This window comes from Pan troglodytes, chromosome 8 (genome assembly GCF_028858775.2).
Source record: "Pan troglodytes isolate AG18354 chromosome 8, NHGRI_mPanTro3-v2.0_pri, whole genome shotgun sequence".
In the NCBI taxonomy this organism is placed as follows: Eukaryota; Metazoa; Chordata; class Mammalia; order Primates; family Hominidae; genus Pan; species Pan troglodytes.
The window spans coordinates 64,686,631-64,705,183 of NC_072406.2; the positions used below are offsets into that span (position 1 = coordinate 64,686,631).

Genomic DNA, 18,553 nt, shown 5'->3' on the forward strand with positions numbered 1-18,553 from the left:
ATTGAGAGTCATATTGAGAGTTTTCCTCTGTGTCCCCAGACTTCTCCTTTCTAACTCAAAAAGCCCTATAAATTGATAAAACAGTAATATTTATCTCTGGCAGCTGTTTTTTATCCAAGGTGAGTCTATGGAACAAAAGACAAATCTATCTACCTACATGCCCATTAGCAAAGCCAAACAGGTTAAGCCTCAAACTTGTGCCAAAAAAAATTATAGAAAGAAAAAAAAAGGAAAACAACGTATCTCTAACAACCCAAAAGTCTGGCCACAGATTTTATAAAAATTCATGGACAAGCTCTAGACATAGGATCTAAGCCAGTGTTTTTCAAACATTACTGTCATAAGATGTATCTGGGAAATAATATAAAAACATAGGTTTCTAGGATAATCCAAAGTTATTTTGAGGTATAACCCAGGAATCTGAATTTTTAACCAGCCCCTTAGTGTATTTTGATACATCTCTATGAGGTAGAAGCAGGAGAAAAGGATCCACGGAGAAACATTTCAGGAATGGTGGGGTAAATGAGGTAAACAGAAAAAAATAACTCTGTAAAGAATCATGGACATCCAAAGCCTATAAATGCTCTCAGAAATGTTAAATGGCATTTATATTCCACCCATAGAAGTGTTCTTTCAATTAACATATTAAAATGGCCTATGAATAATAAGCTACTTTTTGTTAAGGAATAGACCCATGTCTTGATTTGCAAAGCCAAAAATGTATATGTATACCCACCTCTGGTATCTGGTACATCAGCGCAGGATACTAGGAGTTAATTTGCAGGAGGACTCTTAGTCCTCTGGAGAGAAATGATACTGGTGACCTGAGCTGCTGGCTCAGCTGGATTTTGGCCACAGTTCATCAATGTCTGATTTCCCTCCCTGGGGCACTTTTCTGTGCCATGTAAGTCAGGTTTGGCTTTTTGACTTGCTTTGGCCGTTGAAAGGTGAGCCTTGTCACTGCTGCAAACAGAAGCTTTAAGAGCCAGTTCTTGCTTCATTACATTCTCCTTTACCTGTGATGTTGTGATCAGCATTTCCTCAACAGTGGCTGCCCTGTCAGCTTCAGAAGCAGAGTAAGGACAGTGATGAGGAGGAGTGGAGCCCCTCACCAACTCCCAAAGGCTTTACAGTGGAATATATTGTTGTTTTGAACCACTAAGATTTTGGCTTTGTCTATTTCAACAGGATTTCGCCCATTCCGACTGATACAACTGTCACATTCAAAAGAAAGGTGAGGCCTGCCCTAGCCTCTGCAAGGTGATTTATCACTGTAGAAAATAACAGGCAGAAAATAACAGAAGAAATCTTTAGACCCCGAGTCACAGGCAGTAAAAACTGCAGTGAAGACTTGAATTCACCCAAATGCCCAATCTTCTGGCAGAAACTACCTCCAACTTGACATAGCAAAGATACATTTTAAGAGAGTAATGGAAGGAAACATTTTAAGAGTCCAGACCATCTAAGGTTGGTGCAATGATTTACCTGGGCAATTTGCCTGAAGACTTTCAGATTCAGAAGCACTGATACTAAAGCATGAGAAGCAAAGAGGCCAGTAGAAATTATGTTAGACATGGAATCAGGGGATTTGTAATTCCTAGGAAGAACATGATTCTTCAAGGTTCCTGGAAAGAAGTGAGAGTGGAGAGATTTTACAATAAAAGAAAGTTGGAATAGGAACAAGATACCATCTTAACCATAATTCTAAATGTCTTCTGTGTAACCCTTTGCTGATTACATGTGCCACAAATTACTATGTAAATGGAAGTGAATTACTTAGGGCCTTGGTTTCCTGACCCATAAGAAGACTATTAGAGTTATTTTTGGTAATAAAACTCTATGCTTTTAAGTTCCTTCACTTACAACCTCCCTGCCAGGGCTGGCAAACTGTGATGAACCAGCCAAATTTGTCTCACAGCCTGTTTTTGTAAATAAAGTTTTATTGGAACAAACATTGTCTGAAGCTGCTTTCATGTTACAACAACACTTGAGTAGTAAGCTAGAGGCTGCATGGCAGGTAAAGCCTAAAATATTTACTATCTGGGCCTTTCCAGAAAAGGTTGCCAATCTCTGATCAAAAAGGAAAGGCTTGCAATGAGCTGATGATTTTCAAGTTCAGTTCTCCATAGAGCTTCAGAACATTGAAGTAATGTCTCAGAGTCTACCAGGATGGAATAGGGAGAGGAGTACCTGGATTAACAAAAGGGGACATGCAGGGAGTAAGCTCCACAGGCTTCAGATTTCTAATTCTGATTCAGCCAGAAAGGTTACAATATTATTTGTTTTACATATCAGTTTAACATATTCTAATGTTAAACCACCCATATGTATTTATGTATATATATATATGTGTACGTATTGTATATATGTATATATACACATATATATGTATACACATGTATATATACTCATATATATGTATACACATGTATATATACACATATATACACATGTATATATAGAAATATAATTTAATATGTATTTAATATTCCATTGGTATATTTGCCACTCTATGCAGTACTATCAAACTGGCTCAGTTAACAAGGTTTATAAATATTATTTATATCTTATGGGGTACCCCCACTGCCCTCCGTCCCTCCATCCCCCTAGCTTTTTGTCTTTAAAATTGTTTTGGCACATTAGAGTCCTTTTATTCTACATAAATATTAAAACCATATGGTCATGTTTCATGAAAACATCTTTTAGGATTTTGATTAGAATTATTTTTAGTTCATAGATTAATGGGAGAAATGACAACCTTATGATTTTAACTTTTTCCACTCGTGAGCATTATTTACAGTTTATAGAATGTCTTCAAAAGCATTTTTAATACAATTCATTTACATATTTGGTTGCTATTAAAATAACATATTTTAACATATTATACTCTCGAATATTATAATAGTGGCACAGAGAAATTCAATTGATTTCTTCGTTTTTTTTGAACAGTCTCACTCTGTTGCCCAGGCTGGAGTGCAGCAGTGCTATCTCGCCTCACTGCAACCTCCGTCTCCTGGGTTCAAGCAATCCTCCTGCCTCAGCCTCCCAAGTAGCTGGGACTTACAGGTGTGCACCACCATGCCTGGCAAATTTTTGTATTTTTAGTAGAGACAGGGTTTCACCGTGTTGGCCAGGCTGGTCTTAAACTCCTGAGCTCAAGTGATCCATCCACCTTAGCCTCCTAAAGTGCTGGAATTGCAGGTGTGAGCCACTGTGCCCTGCCAATTTCTTGCATAGTGCTCTTATGTCCACCATCCTTCCTGAAATTTTACTGATTAATGTCTATGTCTATTTTTTCGGTTATTTATAAAGATAATATTGTCATCTCTGAATAACGAAATGTTGTATTTAACTCTTTATAGTTCCAATCAGTAATTTTTTTCTTGAAGTAATGGGCTGGCTAGGACTCCACGTAAATGTATAATAATAAAATTACAGTTGGCATCCTTGTCTCTTTTCTGATTTTAAATTTCATCATTAGATGTTTGATACAGGTTTTATACACATACACACGATCATATTAAGAGAGTTCTTAGTTGGTCAATCTTTTTAAAAAATCAAAATTCTGTTTCAGCATACATTAAGATGGGCATGTTACTTTCTTAATCCTTTTATTGTGGTCGACTTGGTGGAAGATGTGTAACACATCTAATGTTAAGCCACCCATGCTTCCTTGGCATGAATTCAACTTTGTCATTACATGCATTTTGAATATATTGGTGTTTTTGATTTACCAATGTTTTATTTATTTATGTATTTTAGAGACAGGGTCTCTCTGTCACACAGGCTGGAGTGCAGTGGTGCAATCCTAGCTTACTGCAGCCTCAAACTCCTGGGCTCAAGTGATCCTCGAGGTCGCCTCAGCCTTTTGAGTAGCTGGGACTATAGACACATATCACACACAGCTAGGTTGTTTATTTTTTATAGAAATTGGGTCTTGCTATATTTCACAGTCTGGTCTCAAGCTCCTGGCTTTGAATGATCCTCCCACCTTGGCCTCCAATATTATATTTTAGACTTTTCTGTCTATGATCTCAAGAGAGTAGCCTAAAAGTCCCCTTTCTTGAATTATCCTCATCTGTTTGTGTATAAAGGTTATACTAACCTACTTAGTTAGGTTAGTCTTCTCATCCAGAAAACAGAAATATATGGATATATACTCCACTTCATTACCAGGAACTGTAAATTTAAAAATTAAACCATTTTTATTCATGAGATTTGCAAATTAAAGTTTAAAAGTAGCAAAATGTTGGTTAGAATGTAGAGCAATGTAAAATTTTCATATCTGCTGGTACAAATGGGAATTTTTACAAATTGGAAGAATAATTTTCCAATATTTAACAAAGTTGAAAATGTCTGTATCCTATAACTGAACACTTCTCTTCATTGGTATATTTCCTAGAAAAAAAGTTCATACACATTCACTAGGAGACATATATATATATATATATATATATATATATATATATATATATATATCTCAGCATATCTTCAGAAGAATTTTGAAATAGTAAAAAATTTAGAAGTCAAACTGCCCATCACCTGGATAATAGACCATTAAATCTGGTGTATTCAAACAATAGAATATTATATGAAAGTGAATATAAATGCATTAGTTAAATTTAACATGGCCAAATTTCAGAAACAACACTAAATGAAAAAATTGCATAATACAGTGTGACAACATTTATATAATTTTTTAGGTGAGAAACTTTTATTTTGGGGGAAATGGCAGATTCGGTTATTTGAATCAACTCTCTTACTGAAAATTTAAAACGCTACTACATATGTATATGTATATGTATATGTATCTGTGTGTGTGTATGTTACATCCCTCTCTCTGTCTTAAAAATCTCAAAAAGTTGGCAACATACTAAGAAAAAGCCAAGTCAAAATCTAAGGGAACACGGGAACCATGAAAGTGGGCCACTGAAACTTTATTTGCTCTGAGAACATTTCTCGAGTCTGTTGAAGTAGAGCTTTGGTTTAATAGCCACCTGGGACAAGGGATATATATATATATAAGTCAATATTCAAGGACTACAATTTTTAAAAATTAAATGGCATAAACTTACAACTAAAGTACATTAAAATAATAGTATATAAATGTTACAAAAATTATATAAAATATATACTCAAAATATATACTCAAAACTTATTACTACCTAAATATATTACTTCATTGTACTATTGCATATCCTCTTGAAATTATTTATATCAATTGTATCTGTATGGGGCTCAGTGCAGTGTCTCATACCTGTAATCCCAGTGTTTTGGGAGGCTGAGACTGGAGGATCTCTTGAGGCTAGGAGTTCAAGGCCAGCTTAGGCAACATAGTGAGATGCTGTCTCTATTTAAAAAATCATTTTTAATTATCTGGGCCTGGTGGCGTGCATCTGTAGTTCTAGCTATGCTTATAATCCCAGTTCTTTGTGAGGCTGGGGCAGGTGGATCACTTGAGTCCAAGAGTTTCAGGTTGAAGTAAGCTATGGTTGCACCACTACACAGCAGCCTGGGCAACACAGCAAGACTCTGGTAAAAAAAAAAAAAAAATTGTACCTATATGGTGAAAGCACTGTATAATTGTGAGCACATCTTCTCATCTCCATGGTCAGTGGAGTCACAGTTTTCACTTGAAATTGTCTTTGATGATTAATTTTATATGTTAACTTGATTGGGTTCAGGGATACCCACATCACTGGTAAAACAGTATTCTTGGTTGTATCTCTAAGGGTGTTTCCAGAAAAGATTTGCACTTGAATTATTAGATTGAGTAAAGAAGGCTTGTCCTCTCCAATATGAGCAGGCATCATCCAGTCCATTGTGGGCCTGAACAAAAAGAAGAAGGAAGGGAAAAATCTCTCTCTTCTTGATCAGGGACTCCATCTTCTCCTACCCTTGCACATCAGAGCTCTTGGACCCGCAGAGTTCTTAATAGATTTTTTTTTTTTTTTTTTTTTGAGATTGGAGTTTGGTTCTTGTTACCCAGGCTGGAGTGCAATGGTGTGGTCTCGGCTCACTGCAACCTCTGCCTCCCAGGTTCAAACAATTCTCCTGCCTCAGCCTTCTGAGTAGCTAGGATTACAGGCATGAGCCACCATGCCCAGCTAATTTTTTTGTATTTTTAGTAGAGACAGGGTTTCACCATGTTGGCCAGGCTGGTCTTGAACTCCTGACCTCAGGTGATCCACCCACCTCAGCCTCCCAAAGTGCTGGGATTACAGGCGTGAGCCACCACACCCGGCCTAGATTATTTTTTTAAGAGATTGGATCTCACTCTCTCACTCAGGCTGGAATGCAGTGGTGCAAACAAGGCTCACTGCAGCCTTCACCTCCTGGGCTCAAGCAATCCTCCCGCCTCAGCCTCCCAAGTAGCTGAGACTACAGATTACAGGTATGTGCCATCACATCTGGCTAATTTTTTATTTTTAGTAGAGATGGGGTCTCACTGTGTTGCCTAGGCTGGTTGTGAACTCCTGAGCCCATGCAATCCTCCTGATTCAGCCTCCCAAAGTGTGATTATCGGCATGAGCCACCATGCCTGGCCTCAATAGATCTTTTTTAAGGAAAAGAAAAGCACCTTTAATTGACTAATATTTGCCTTTCAATGCCTATAAAAACAGGAAAAAAAAATCTGTTTCTCTCCCATTCTTTACATACTCGTAAGAAAGTACCAAAAAAAAAAAAAAGAAAGTTCCACTTATTTATTTACTTACTTATTTTTCTAATCTCAGCTGTGAATTAAACCCTAGCAAAGTAATTTTTCAAACAAGTTTAGGACTTTGCCTGCAAATCAGGAACTCTAAATACAAAGAAAACATGCATTTTAAACCTTTAGACTTCACAGATCTAGCCACAGTTCCCTTCTAAAATTCTTAGTGTAAATGATACTAGTAAATGGTATTAGCAGGAAGGCGTAGAAGAATATGCCCCTAATAGAAAGCTAATTCACCACTCTACTCTGCCTCAGTGCTTCCATAGCTTCTAAGTAAGCTTGTGGCTCTGTTGAATTCACAAAGCTGTTGGTATTCGCAAAATGTTTTTCATTTCTTTTTCAAACTTAGAGCTTACTTTAAAGAATATGATTCTTGTGGTAAACAGAATCAGCTGGATTGCAGTAATATTATGAGAAGATGGAGATACTGATGGAGAAAATAGCACAATCAGGAAATGTAGACAAGTATAATGAACATACTAATGACATTTTGAGAGGTTTTGATAGAGGTCGATGTGCTTTTTAAAGTCATTATTATAAATATATTTTAGAATATGATCCTAAAATAATAGTATACAATTTTTTACTTAGCATCTAACTGATAGCTACAAAATGAGTACACAATTCATATTGAACTGAATGTTTAGAGATGGCATTTCTTACACATCTTCCATGATCTTTTCTTCTTTAAAAGAAATCTTTAAAAAAAATAGAACTTTTTTTTTTCTGCCAGAACTCTTCAAAAAACATCAGACAGAAGAACAAAATTGGGTCTAGTTTAAAATATTGGCTATCAATAAAATGCATAGCTGCCATTAGCATATATGTTAACAGTTGCATATACTATGCTAGGACCTGCACTTCCAATATGTTGTTTTATTAATTTTCCTGCTGTTCCTTTTCTCCTTGTGCATCATGTTGACTCAAATGAAGTGAAACTGTTAAATAGTACATTATAACTATTGTTTTGCATAAACTATTGAATGTTTTAATCTTCCTTTTGAAAATGTAAATGAGATTAATATTTTTATTATCCAAATAAATTAAAAAACATATTCTATTTTCATTCTCCCTGAATAGTTACATTGTTTGAGCTTTCTTAATATTTGTTTAGCCTAGCATTTCCCTATAACATTATATATTAACATAGTAATGTGGAGACCCAGACATTTTTATCCAGCAATGCAATATAGAGCCTTTGAACTTCAACCAAACTAAAACATTTAATAAGAACCTAAGTTTCGCACCCCAGCTCCCTTCTATTTTTTAAGTATATGGTGGTGACAGTACCAGACCTTATCATTTTAATTCTACCATGTGTAGATTTAATTTTTCAACAAAACATTATGTGGAATATTAAGAAGGACAAAATATATTTGGCTTTAGAGAGTTTGCAGCATAGGGAGTTATGAAAATACACAAGTAATTGGACCTAGAAAATAAATATAACTACAGGATTAATACATACTTTTCCCTACTAAGAACTTCTACGGAAATTCCACCAGGAGGCAGCAGAAGAGCGGGTTTCTCCCACCTCCCCCCGGACGCCGGAGACACCGCGGAGCCTGATGTCCCTCAGAGCTTTAATCTTCCCCTCAGTCGCCTTTCCCCTCACCCGCCTCTAATTAAGTCAGAAAGGCCCTGTATTTATTTGCCCATGAACTGACACAGCAAACCAACAGCAGCCATTGTAGTGTGAATGGATTTGCGACCAGGCAAGGGGCTTCAGCCGGGATTACCCGCCCCGCAGCCGGATGAATGTGCTGAGCACAAAGTCTGCTCAAAGCCGAGCAAACGGACTATTTGTGAAAATGCCATCCTGGCTCAAGTCTGATTAAGACCGGGGGTCCCCAGGCCGTTTGATCTTCGCTCATCAAAGAGAGTCTTTAAACAAGCTTCATTTTACACTACTGTATGCTAGCGACGGGTTGTGACACCCAAGTGCAGCCACCGTGAGCACCCGGCACTGGGAGCGCGTGAACAACGGGGGATTCGCCGTGCAGGGCGCGGGGCCTGCGCGCTGGGAAACGCGCCCGCACTGGAGGCAGGGCCTTTGCGGAAGGACTCAGGGTTGGGAGCCCCTAGGTTGGCCAGACAGGTAGTTCCCTGACGTGACTCCTGCCACGGACTCCTAGACTCCTCTGAAAATTATTTTACTTTTGTAACTTAAGGGTGATGAAGAATCCTTACACGAGTTAATTATACATCCCTCCTGCTCTTCCCCGCCAAAAGTTAATAGTTCTATTTAATAGCCTGCATCTTCCACTCTTTAGCATTTCTAAGACTGGGTGTCAAGACTAAAGTGTTTTTAAGGTCCTACTTTCTACTTTTCACCTTAAGGTCCTTTACAATTCACCAGTTGGAGAATTGGTGATAGTTGAAAACATCAGCTTTAAATATTACAACCAATTTTGTGATGGGAAAACAACCTCTACACACACACACACACACACACACACACACTTTTTTAAAAAGTCTCCTGGTCCAAGTAATTCACCTTATTTCCAGGCACTTAATACTTACATGCCAGTCTCTTCAAAATCGACATGCTCAGTATCAGTGTCAATGATTATTACTTGATCTTTAGGCTGCGTAAAAGAACAGACTCCTTGCAGGATGTTCTTATTTAACCTGAGTACAAAAGGCCTTCTCTTGGCAGTGCTGAAAGAAAAAGAAAAGAAAGAGAGAGAGAAAGAAAGAGAGACTTTTGTAGTGAAAAGGAACCTCTCCATCTCCCCTGCATCCCATTTTATAAAGAAAAGCCAGCACCACACCAAGAGTTAAATGGCTTTCCCATATTTAGGAGCCAGATTATGGCTGACACCCTATACAGAGTACCATCCCTAGCCTCTTAACTCCTTGGCACGATGCCTTTCTTGGCCATACCCTGGGAGAAGATCTGTCTTATAAAGGAGGTAATAATAGGAACCCAGTGACATGGAAGAAAATTGTTTTTCTGTAGGTGCGGAGACTGTGTCATGGGATCCTACATCTTGCTTTCTGCAGACACTGGCCTATCCTTAGGGTTGGAGATGTTAAATCCTTTGGGGACTCAAAGAGGACATTGCACTCCCTATACCCACCACCACAGACCTTTCTGAGTGTCAGGACCTCAGAAAGGATGCAGGCAGATATCTGTCTGGTTAGGCACTATCTTCACTGGGTTTAGAGGCTGGAACCCAGCCTCTACTCTCAGATTAGCTTTTAATGTCTTGCTCCAGTAAAACACATCTTCTGAGCTTGGTTAGAAAGCTACCACGGAGCCTGATTTATCTGGGCTGGCCATCTCCACCGCCCAAATAAATGTAATCACGGTCAAATCTTGCCTTCTGTTTGTACTGGGGAGTGCAGAAAATCCAGCTCTCAGGGGAGTCATAACATGGACCAGGTCTAAAAGTTCTTTTAACATCATGAAGAACATTAAGACCAAACTGTTTTAAAAGTCAATGAGAAAGTCATATCATTTTTTACAAAACATCAGGAATGAGGAATCCCTGCTATACTCAAGATTGACACTAACAAAAATGTTGGCAACACCCACCATAAGGAATGATATGTATGCGGTATTTTCCTAGCAAAGTAAAATTATATGGCAACAAATCTGCTTCTTTTGATTTAATGAAGAGAAAGAAGGAAAGAAGGGAAGGAGGGAGAGAAGAAAGAAAAGAGGAAAGAAGGGAATTTAAAATACAGCAGTAGACTGGGCGCGGTGTCTCACGCCTGTAATCCCAGCACTTTGGGAGGCCAAGGTGGGAGGATCACTTGAGCCTAAGAGTTTAAGACCAGCTCTGGCTAGCAACATAGTGAGACCCTGTTTCTACAAAAAAATTAAAAATTAGCCAGGTGTGGTGGCATGCAGCTGTAGTCCCAGCTACTTGGGGGTGAGGTGGAAGAACCGCTTGAGCCTGGGAGGTCAAGGCTGCAGTTAACCATGATTGCACCACTGCGCTCCAGCCTGAGCGACAGAATGAGATCCTGTCTCAAAAAATATATAAAAATATATAAAATAAAAAAAAATCAGCAGTCACAAATAACAGAGATGGAAAAATAGTTGGTGAATAGCATGGAGTGTTTTGGAGTATATTTGTCTGTCTCCGTCATGGATGAAAAGGTTGAGAAATATTCTATGCCTGGCATCCAACACTTAAAATATAAAGAAGACATGTGTTAGCATGCTGTTCCCGAGTTATGAGGTTCAATTCCACGCTGATAAGCATATTTCACCTATTCAAAAATATAATACAAAATATTAAATTTGTTACATTAATTATGATCATATTTATACCAGATTGAATAGGAGGCAGGGTTCCCTACAGGACTAAATAATCTCAGTTTAATAAACTAAAGTCATCTACTCTGTCTCCCACCTCCTCTGTCACCCAGCTGTAAGAGAGACTCAGACAATCACCAGAACCCTCTCTCCGTCCTAAGACATGTTGGTCACAGTTCCTGCACATTTTTCTTGCTCTCCATGACCTAGTATCTGCCAAAATATAATCGATGTTGGAAAAATTTTTACCCCCAGCCCCATGTAAGTATGTTGTATTTCCCCAACTACTCACAGACTGAAGGCTGAGGACAAGAAGCCTACCTTTCATATTGTGAGATATGCTCCCAATAATGGGTACTCACCGAATATTAACTGGCTGCTGATGGAACAATGAGTTTTACTATACCTCTTTATCTACCTTGCACTCTTGTTGCCAATGAACAAACCACATCCTGGAAAGGATTTTCAAATGGAGAAAAAGTACTGAAAAAATAAATTTCCTCATTTGGAACAAAGGTTTGATTTGCTATGTACTTAGCCCTCTCTGAGGACCACCCATGTGATTTCTCCCCTGAATAATTTGTGAGGTTACCTCTCCTCTGCCCACTAAATGATTTGAAGGTAGATTACATGCGAACTCATCTTTTATCACACAATATCATGTATAATGCTTAGCACAAAGTAGGAACTCAGATATTGACCAACTCATTATTAGTTTTAAACTCATGACAACTTCAGGAGCAATGTGAAAGCTGAGGAAGGAGGTAGAAGCTAGCCCACTCTTGAAACTCTATGCTTGGTTTAGCTCTCCTAACTCAATACCACAGATTCTGTCCAGACTCAGTGAATATTGAAACATAATAGACAAATGATATGTGTTCAGAGATCAAGGTTGAATTTATGCAACAAGTTTCTTTGTTATAACAGAATTTTCCTTTTGTTGATTAAATTGTTCCACTTTCTCTTCTTTTGCCCCAGGCAATGGATTTTTTTTGTGAAGCCAAGCTTTTAATGAACCAAGTTCATTAAATGTATTAATCATATACTATCTCTTCAGAAAAAAAGGCAAGAGATTGGCCTTTAGTGTGGCACAAATATATTTCTAGATTCAAAATATTTAAACAGGTTAATAGGACTAAAAAGAAACATTTTCAACCTTCTGATTGGCAGGCGGATTTTTCTCCACATTTCAAAGTCATTCAAACTTAACACAGCTTGCAGATTTCCCAGTACACTGAAGGTGCTTAACGCATTGATTCCTGACAGGATAATTTCCTGGACAGATGGAATTTGGGATGGGAAGGACACTAGTATAACTAGGGTACCATTCAAGAATTGTTTAGATGATCTTCTTAATATTACCTTTGAAACTGAAGGAACTAGAACACAGGCCATGGTAAATTGTGTTTTAATTACTCCTTCCCCCAGTAAACTTTAGGATTTTTTTACTTTAAGATTGTCACTGGCTTTACTTGGTGGTGGCCCCAGTTCTGACTCTAGTAGGTCAGCATGTGGAGTCATTATAGACAGCCTAAATCTATACAGCTTAGAGGAAGACAAAATAAATATATCTTACTCTTTTTTAATTCAATAGTGATTATTCAATCATCTCTCCCTTTTCCAAACTCACAAAACAGTTGCTTATTTTCTGACACTTATAATATCAACCTGTTTTTAAAAGAATTATGTTTACTTTTATATTTATTGCTATAATTTTATTGTTACTACATCTTTTATTATTACTGTAATTAGAATAAAGAGAACTTTATTATTTAAAATGAGAACTGTGTCTCATAAATATTTGTATTCACTGTGCCCCTCCCCCCACCACCCATCTCACCAAAACATTTAAAAAATAAAAATAAGGTAACAACCCAGAGGGCAGCCCAATGCCAGGGCTCTAGGCTTCCAATAAGTTTTTGTTGAATTAAATAGATCATTTCCCATTTATAAGCATGACACCATTCTTATACACCAGCCTTACTTTATTATATCTACACACCAATTTCAATGACGTCAAATTCACTTTCTAATTCACTTTCAGCTCTTCTTCTCCTCAAGGTTTTTTCTTTTCTCCCTAGAAGGGGTATTGCGTGGTCCCGTGCAAGGTATGACTTGGGAGCAAACCCTGCATTCGGAAGCGTTGCGATGTGATATACTAATGAGGAAGTCAGGCGCTAAGCCCTAAGGGTTTCTTATTTCCCCACATTAGCCCACCACTGAGAAGGGAGAACCGGGGAAAGGCGACTGACCTGGCACGTTGGACCCTGTCCGCTTTGGTCCCGGCCACTCTGATCTCACGCGTCTGCCTAATCAAGTTCATCTACTGCCGCGATTGCCCTGATTCAAAGAACAACATTAAATGGTTTGATTATCGGATGGTCATTTCCCTCTTCCCTCCACCCCTGATCTAATTTCTAAACGCCAGTCTCTCGCCTCCCTCTCTAAACTTCCCATCAAAAGAGAATTAGCTCTTCTTCCTTCTTACCCTCGTTTGATGTGCAAATTTCCTTCTCTTTGCACATTTTTCTCGCAGTGGCGGGGGGAGGTGGGGCAGGAGGGCAACTGAAGGACCTCAAAGCCGGGGATCCAACTCAGATCTGCAAACTGCGACTCTAAAGGGTTAATGAGCAACTTGCACCCGCCACCTGGCCCTCTCAGAGGCGTCTTGCTAGAGCCATTGAATTACAGACCGGTTTGTATTTAATACTGAATATGACTTGTGTGCACAGTCAGCGAGTATTGGCATAAGGGAGAGGGGCAAAAAGTGCTTTTGCAGAGCCTATCACCCCTCGGCTCTGTAAAGTATTTCAGATCCGGATAATTCAACCCTTACTGCCAGGCAAGGGCACCCAAGTTCCCAGAGTTCCTGCTGCCGCCTGCATTTATTAAAGTCGTCTGCTATAACGCTCGCTGGTAGCCTTCACCCCGAAGGTGAGCCGGGCCAGCCGAGCGACCAAGCAAGGGAGGGGCGGGGTGAAGAGTGTCAAAGGCCCCCCTTCATGTACACAAACACACCCCCTCCCAGCCCCTCCCAGCGCTTTGAAATCCCATCCCGGCTTTGTTGTCTCCCTCCCAAGGGGCCGGAATGCTCCAGGCCCGCGGTATAAAGGCAGCCGCGGTGGCGGTGGCGGCGCAGAGCTCTGTGCTCCTTGCAGTCAGGACTCTGGGACCTCAGGGGGCTCCCGGACCCTGACTGTGCAGCCGAACCGGCACGGTTTCGTGGGGACCCAGGCTTGCAAAGTGACGGTCATTTTCTCTTTCTTTCTCCCTCTTGAGTCCTTCTGAGATGATGGCTCTGGGCGCAGCGGGAGCTACCCGGGTCTTTGTCGCGCTGGTAGCGGCGGCTCTCGGCGGCCACCCTCTGCTGGGAGTGAGCGCCACCTTGAACTCGGTTCTCAATTCCAACGCTATCAAGAACCTGCCCCCACCGCTGGGCGGCGCTGCGGGGCACCCAGGCTCTGCAGTCAGTGCCGCGCCGGGAATTCTGTACCCGGGCGGGAATAAGTACCAGACCATTGACAACTACCAGGTGAGAGGGGTCGGGCGCTCAGAGGATGCTCTGACCTTGAAAGGGTCCTATCTGGAGACGAGGAAGTAGAACGTGCTGAATGTGTGCGGTTCAGGGAGCATTTGGTAACCCTGCATTTGGGAGCAGTGGGCAGTAACAGGTTTTGGAGAGGTGGACAGATAGGGACTGTGATCAGCGCCCGGGTCCAAGAGGGCGGGTACCTGGACGTCTGGATGCCTCACCCTCTCCCCGAACCCTTCCCACAGCCGTACCCGTGCGCAGAGGACGAGGAGTGCGGCACTGATGAGTACTGCGCTAGTCCCACCCGCGGAGGGGACGCGGGCGTGCAAATCTGTCTCGCTTGCAGGAAGCGCCGAAAACGCTGCATGCGTCACGCTATGTGCTGCCCCGGGAATTACTGCAAAAATGGTGAGTCCTGAAAGCTCCCTTTCACACTAAAACTGTCCAGCCTTTGAGCGTCTATGAATTGGGCGGGGGCGGGGGTAGGGGGAGAAATCTACGCCCTGAGAACACTGCGGCGCCACCTGCAAATGGGTGTTCAGCGTGCAGGATTCCGCTGAAGTATCTTCATTGCAAGTGTTTAATCGGGAAGAAGAGAGAAGTTGGGAGGTCTCTGAGGTCCTTATCTTCCTCCGTGTCTCTCAATGATTCAATACAACGGTTCACCTCGTAGTGGACCCTTCCATAAAAATTTGTCTGGGGAGAACCTTGAGGTCAATTGAGAAGGGGGATGATGAGGAGGACGATGGGATCATACAGATACCAAAGAAACCAGCTTTGGCGTTCAGCTGTCCTTTTCATTTTTCTTACTGTGATTCTCACAGCTTCGCCAGACTGGCCTCGCCTTCTGATTTTTGCTGAAACTGTTGTCAGCCAGAGGACTGATTTATCTGCATTGGCCATTTTTAAGAGAGATCTTGATACCCTCACAACTTGACTTCTCCATCCTTCCCCCTCCCTCTACCCTCTGCTGCCTTAATATAAGTACTCCTCCCCCCAACCACAGATCCACTAACTTAATTTTTCAAAAGGTGGATTTAGACAGCTAAAGAGGTCTCCAGAAATAAGCTAACAGGGCGACGACCCTCCTTAGGACCCAGCAGTACTCCAGGATGAACTAAGTAAATCTCTGTAATATAGAAATTACACAGTAAAGTAACTGGCGGGTGAGATTGCAATGTTCCAGGCAGCTGGAATTGCATTTGCTTAACTTAGTCTGGTAGGACCCATATAGCACCAGGGGCAGAGAAGTTATTTTTAAGAACATTTTTAAAGTGACTGAGTTTCTTTTTCTTACCCCAAAGGTAATATTAAAATGGGCAGAAATCTCACTTGCCCCTACCACAGTTGGTGGGAAAGTATTTTAAATGGCCATACTGGGGATATTACCTATGACTGACTGTATACAGTATACACATTGGTGCTTCTGTCCATCTGGAGAGTTTTGCATTAACAGTAAAGAGGAAGTATGGCTTGTGTTTAAAATGATGTCACTGCAATGAAGTATCTCAAGTTGATGCTGGCATAACAGACTGCCACTGTCACAGCTGTTAGCAGTAATGCATTACAACCCTGAAGTTAATCACTATTTCCTGCTTCCTTAGGAATATGTGTGTCTTCTGATCAAAACCATTTCCGAGGAGAAATTGAGGAAACCATCACTGAAAGCTTTGGTAATGATCATAGCACCTTGGATGGGTATTCCAGAAGAACCACCTTGTCTTCAAAAATGTATCACACCAAAGGTAAGGATGTTAAGACTCATTCTTAGCACATCAGAAATGTCTTTTGAATTATTTTAGTGAAATGATGCAGGTTTAACAGTAACTATGTACTTTTTTCCTACTGTCTTCTCCTTCGTAGGACAAGAAGGTTCTGTCTGCCTCCGGTCATCAGACTGTGCCACAGGATTGTGTTGTGCTAGACACTTCTGGTCCAAGATCTGTAAACCTGTCCTGAAAGAAGGTCAAGTGTGTACCAAGCATAGGAGAAAAGGCTCTCACGGACTAGAAATATTCCAGCGTTGTTACTGCGGAGAAGGTCTGTCTTGCCGGATACAGAAGGATCACCATCAAGCCAGTAATTCTTCTAGGCTTCACACTTGTCAGAGACACTAAACCAGCTATCCAAATGCAGTGGACTCCTTTTATATAATAGATGCTATGAAAACCTTTTATGACCTTCATCAACTCAATCCTAAGGATATACAAGTTCCGTGGTTTCAGTTAAGCATTCCAATAACACCTTCCAAAAACCTGGAGTGTAAGAGCTTTGTTTCTTTATGGAACTCCCCTGTGATTGCAGTAAATTACTGTATTGTAAATTCTCAGTGTGGCACTTACCTGTAAATGCAATGAAACTTTTAATTATTTTTCTAAAGGTGCTGCACTGCCTATTTTTCCTCTTGTTATGTAAATTTTTGTACACATTGATTGTTATCTTGACTGACAAATATTCTATATTGAATTGAAGTAAATCATTTCAGCTTATAGTTCTTAAAAGCATAGCCCTTTACCCCGTTTAATTCTAGAGTCTAGAACGCAAGGATCTCTTGGAATGACAAACGATAGGTACCTAAAATGTAACATGAAAATACTAGCTTATTTTCTGAAATGTACTATCTTAATGCTTAAATTATATTTCCCTTTAGGCTGTGATAGTTTTTGAAATAAAATTTAACATTTAATATCATGAAATGTTATAAGTAGACATACATTTTGGGATTGTGATCTTAGAGGTTTGTGTGTGTGTACGTATGTGTGTGTTCTACAAGAACAGAAGTGTGATATGTTTAAAGATGATCAGAGAAAAGACAGTGTCTAAATATAAGACAATATTGATCAGCTCTAGAATAACTTTAAAGAAAGACGTATTCTGCATTGACAAACTCAAATGATCATGGCAGAATGAGAGTGAACCTTACATTACTACTTTCAAAAATAGTTTCCAATAAATTAATAATACCTACCTAAGTGGTCAATATTTTTCAGACAAGGAAGAAAATCATCCACAAAAATAATACTCCAAAGTACTTGGTGATTGGCGGGAACAGGATGTGTGCCCATAAATACAGTTAACAAATACATGCAGATTTTGTACCAAACAAAATAATTTGCAGTATCTTGAGTACTACTGCATGCAAAGCAGACTTGTTCTAATTATTTTGGTTTTAAAATAATTATTAATTAAAAATCACAAATCCTTCCTCATTCCACTCTTTTTTTCTCTTGCTAGGTGAGTTTCATATTTCAAGTTTTGTTTAACCTGAAATCTATTGATTGGAATGAGGATACGGATACAGTATTTTAAAGAAAACCCACAGGAATAAAATCTAAATTTTCCTTGCATTTGTACTTGCCAGATTTCATATTGTTTATACTGAGGAAAAGGGAAAGCAAACTTCCCAATTTATACTTTTTCTGTAGTATTCTAAAGTCTGCACCCAAACCACAAAATGCTGCATTTCAGGCCTGCAAAGGATAGTAGTGACTGATCAATCGTGCAAATATTTCCTTAAATAATGCAGATGTACTAGACCGTTTGTTGTTTTTGTGTTCCTGGAAGTGGTTCAATTTCAAGGGTCTCAACCAGTGGGACACAAGCTTTGGTTGGTTCTTCACTGAAAGAGGAACTGGCAGGATGTCTGCTGTTACATTCCTTTTGTCTGGAAGTCTCAGCTTCCTCACCCAGGAGAAACTTTCTTTTTCTACATGCGCTTGTTTTCTGAAGTGCCAGAAAGGCCAATTCTAAGGCCTGCCATGTCCAATAAAGCACAATAAAGGAAAGGAAACAGGAAACTTTTTCTCCAAAAAGAAGAAAGAAGAGACTTCTGCCTAAGTGGGGAAAGAAGCAAACTTTTAAAGGGCTTTGGTTATTGGATCCCTTCCTTTCTACAGGAACGGACCTCAGTACATTGACCCTAGTGATAGCCTTTCTTGCTTCTCATCTCCAGATGAGAGATGTGTGGAAGAATACAAAACCAACCAGAGGGATGCCTCTTCTTCCTATCCAGCTGAGAAATTAGGAAGGGATTTCC

At 39.9% G+C, this 18,553-nt stretch overlaps 1 protein-coding gene and 1 long non-coding RNA gene across 3 annotated transcripts; one reads left to right on the forward strand and one right to left on the reverse strand.

Moving 5' to 3' along the window:
- Window positions 1–1,485: 1,485 nt before the first annotated feature.
- LOC112204590 (uncharacterized) lies at window positions 1,486–13,559 on the reverse strand. Of its 2 annotated transcripts, XR_008537533.2 has the most exons (4): window positions 13,474–13,559; window positions 13,238–13,325; window positions 9,239–9,376; window positions 1,486–1,625 (listed from the first exon to the last, which is right to left on the reverse strand). It is a non-coding gene; the product is annotated as an uncharacterized LOC112204590 (long non-coding RNA). The 2 variants fall into 2 exon arrangements; XR_002938281.2 differs by lacking the exon at window positions 13,474–13,559 and having other exon boundaries at window positions 1,505–1,625; window positions 13,238–13,370.
- A 536-nt stretch (window positions 13,560–14,095) lies between these two features.
- Window positions 14,096–17,484, forward strand: DKK1 (dickkopf WNT signaling pathway inhibitor 1). The gene is given in 4 exon segments (NM_001261842.2): window positions 14,096–14,517; window positions 14,763–14,925; window positions 16,122–16,262; window positions 16,381–17,484. Coding segments are annotated over 4 exon segments (801 nt in total). The 5' UTR covers window positions 14,096–14,274; the 3' UTR covers window positions 16,635–17,484.
- The last annotated feature ends 1,069 nt before the right edge of the window (window positions 17,485–18,553 follow it).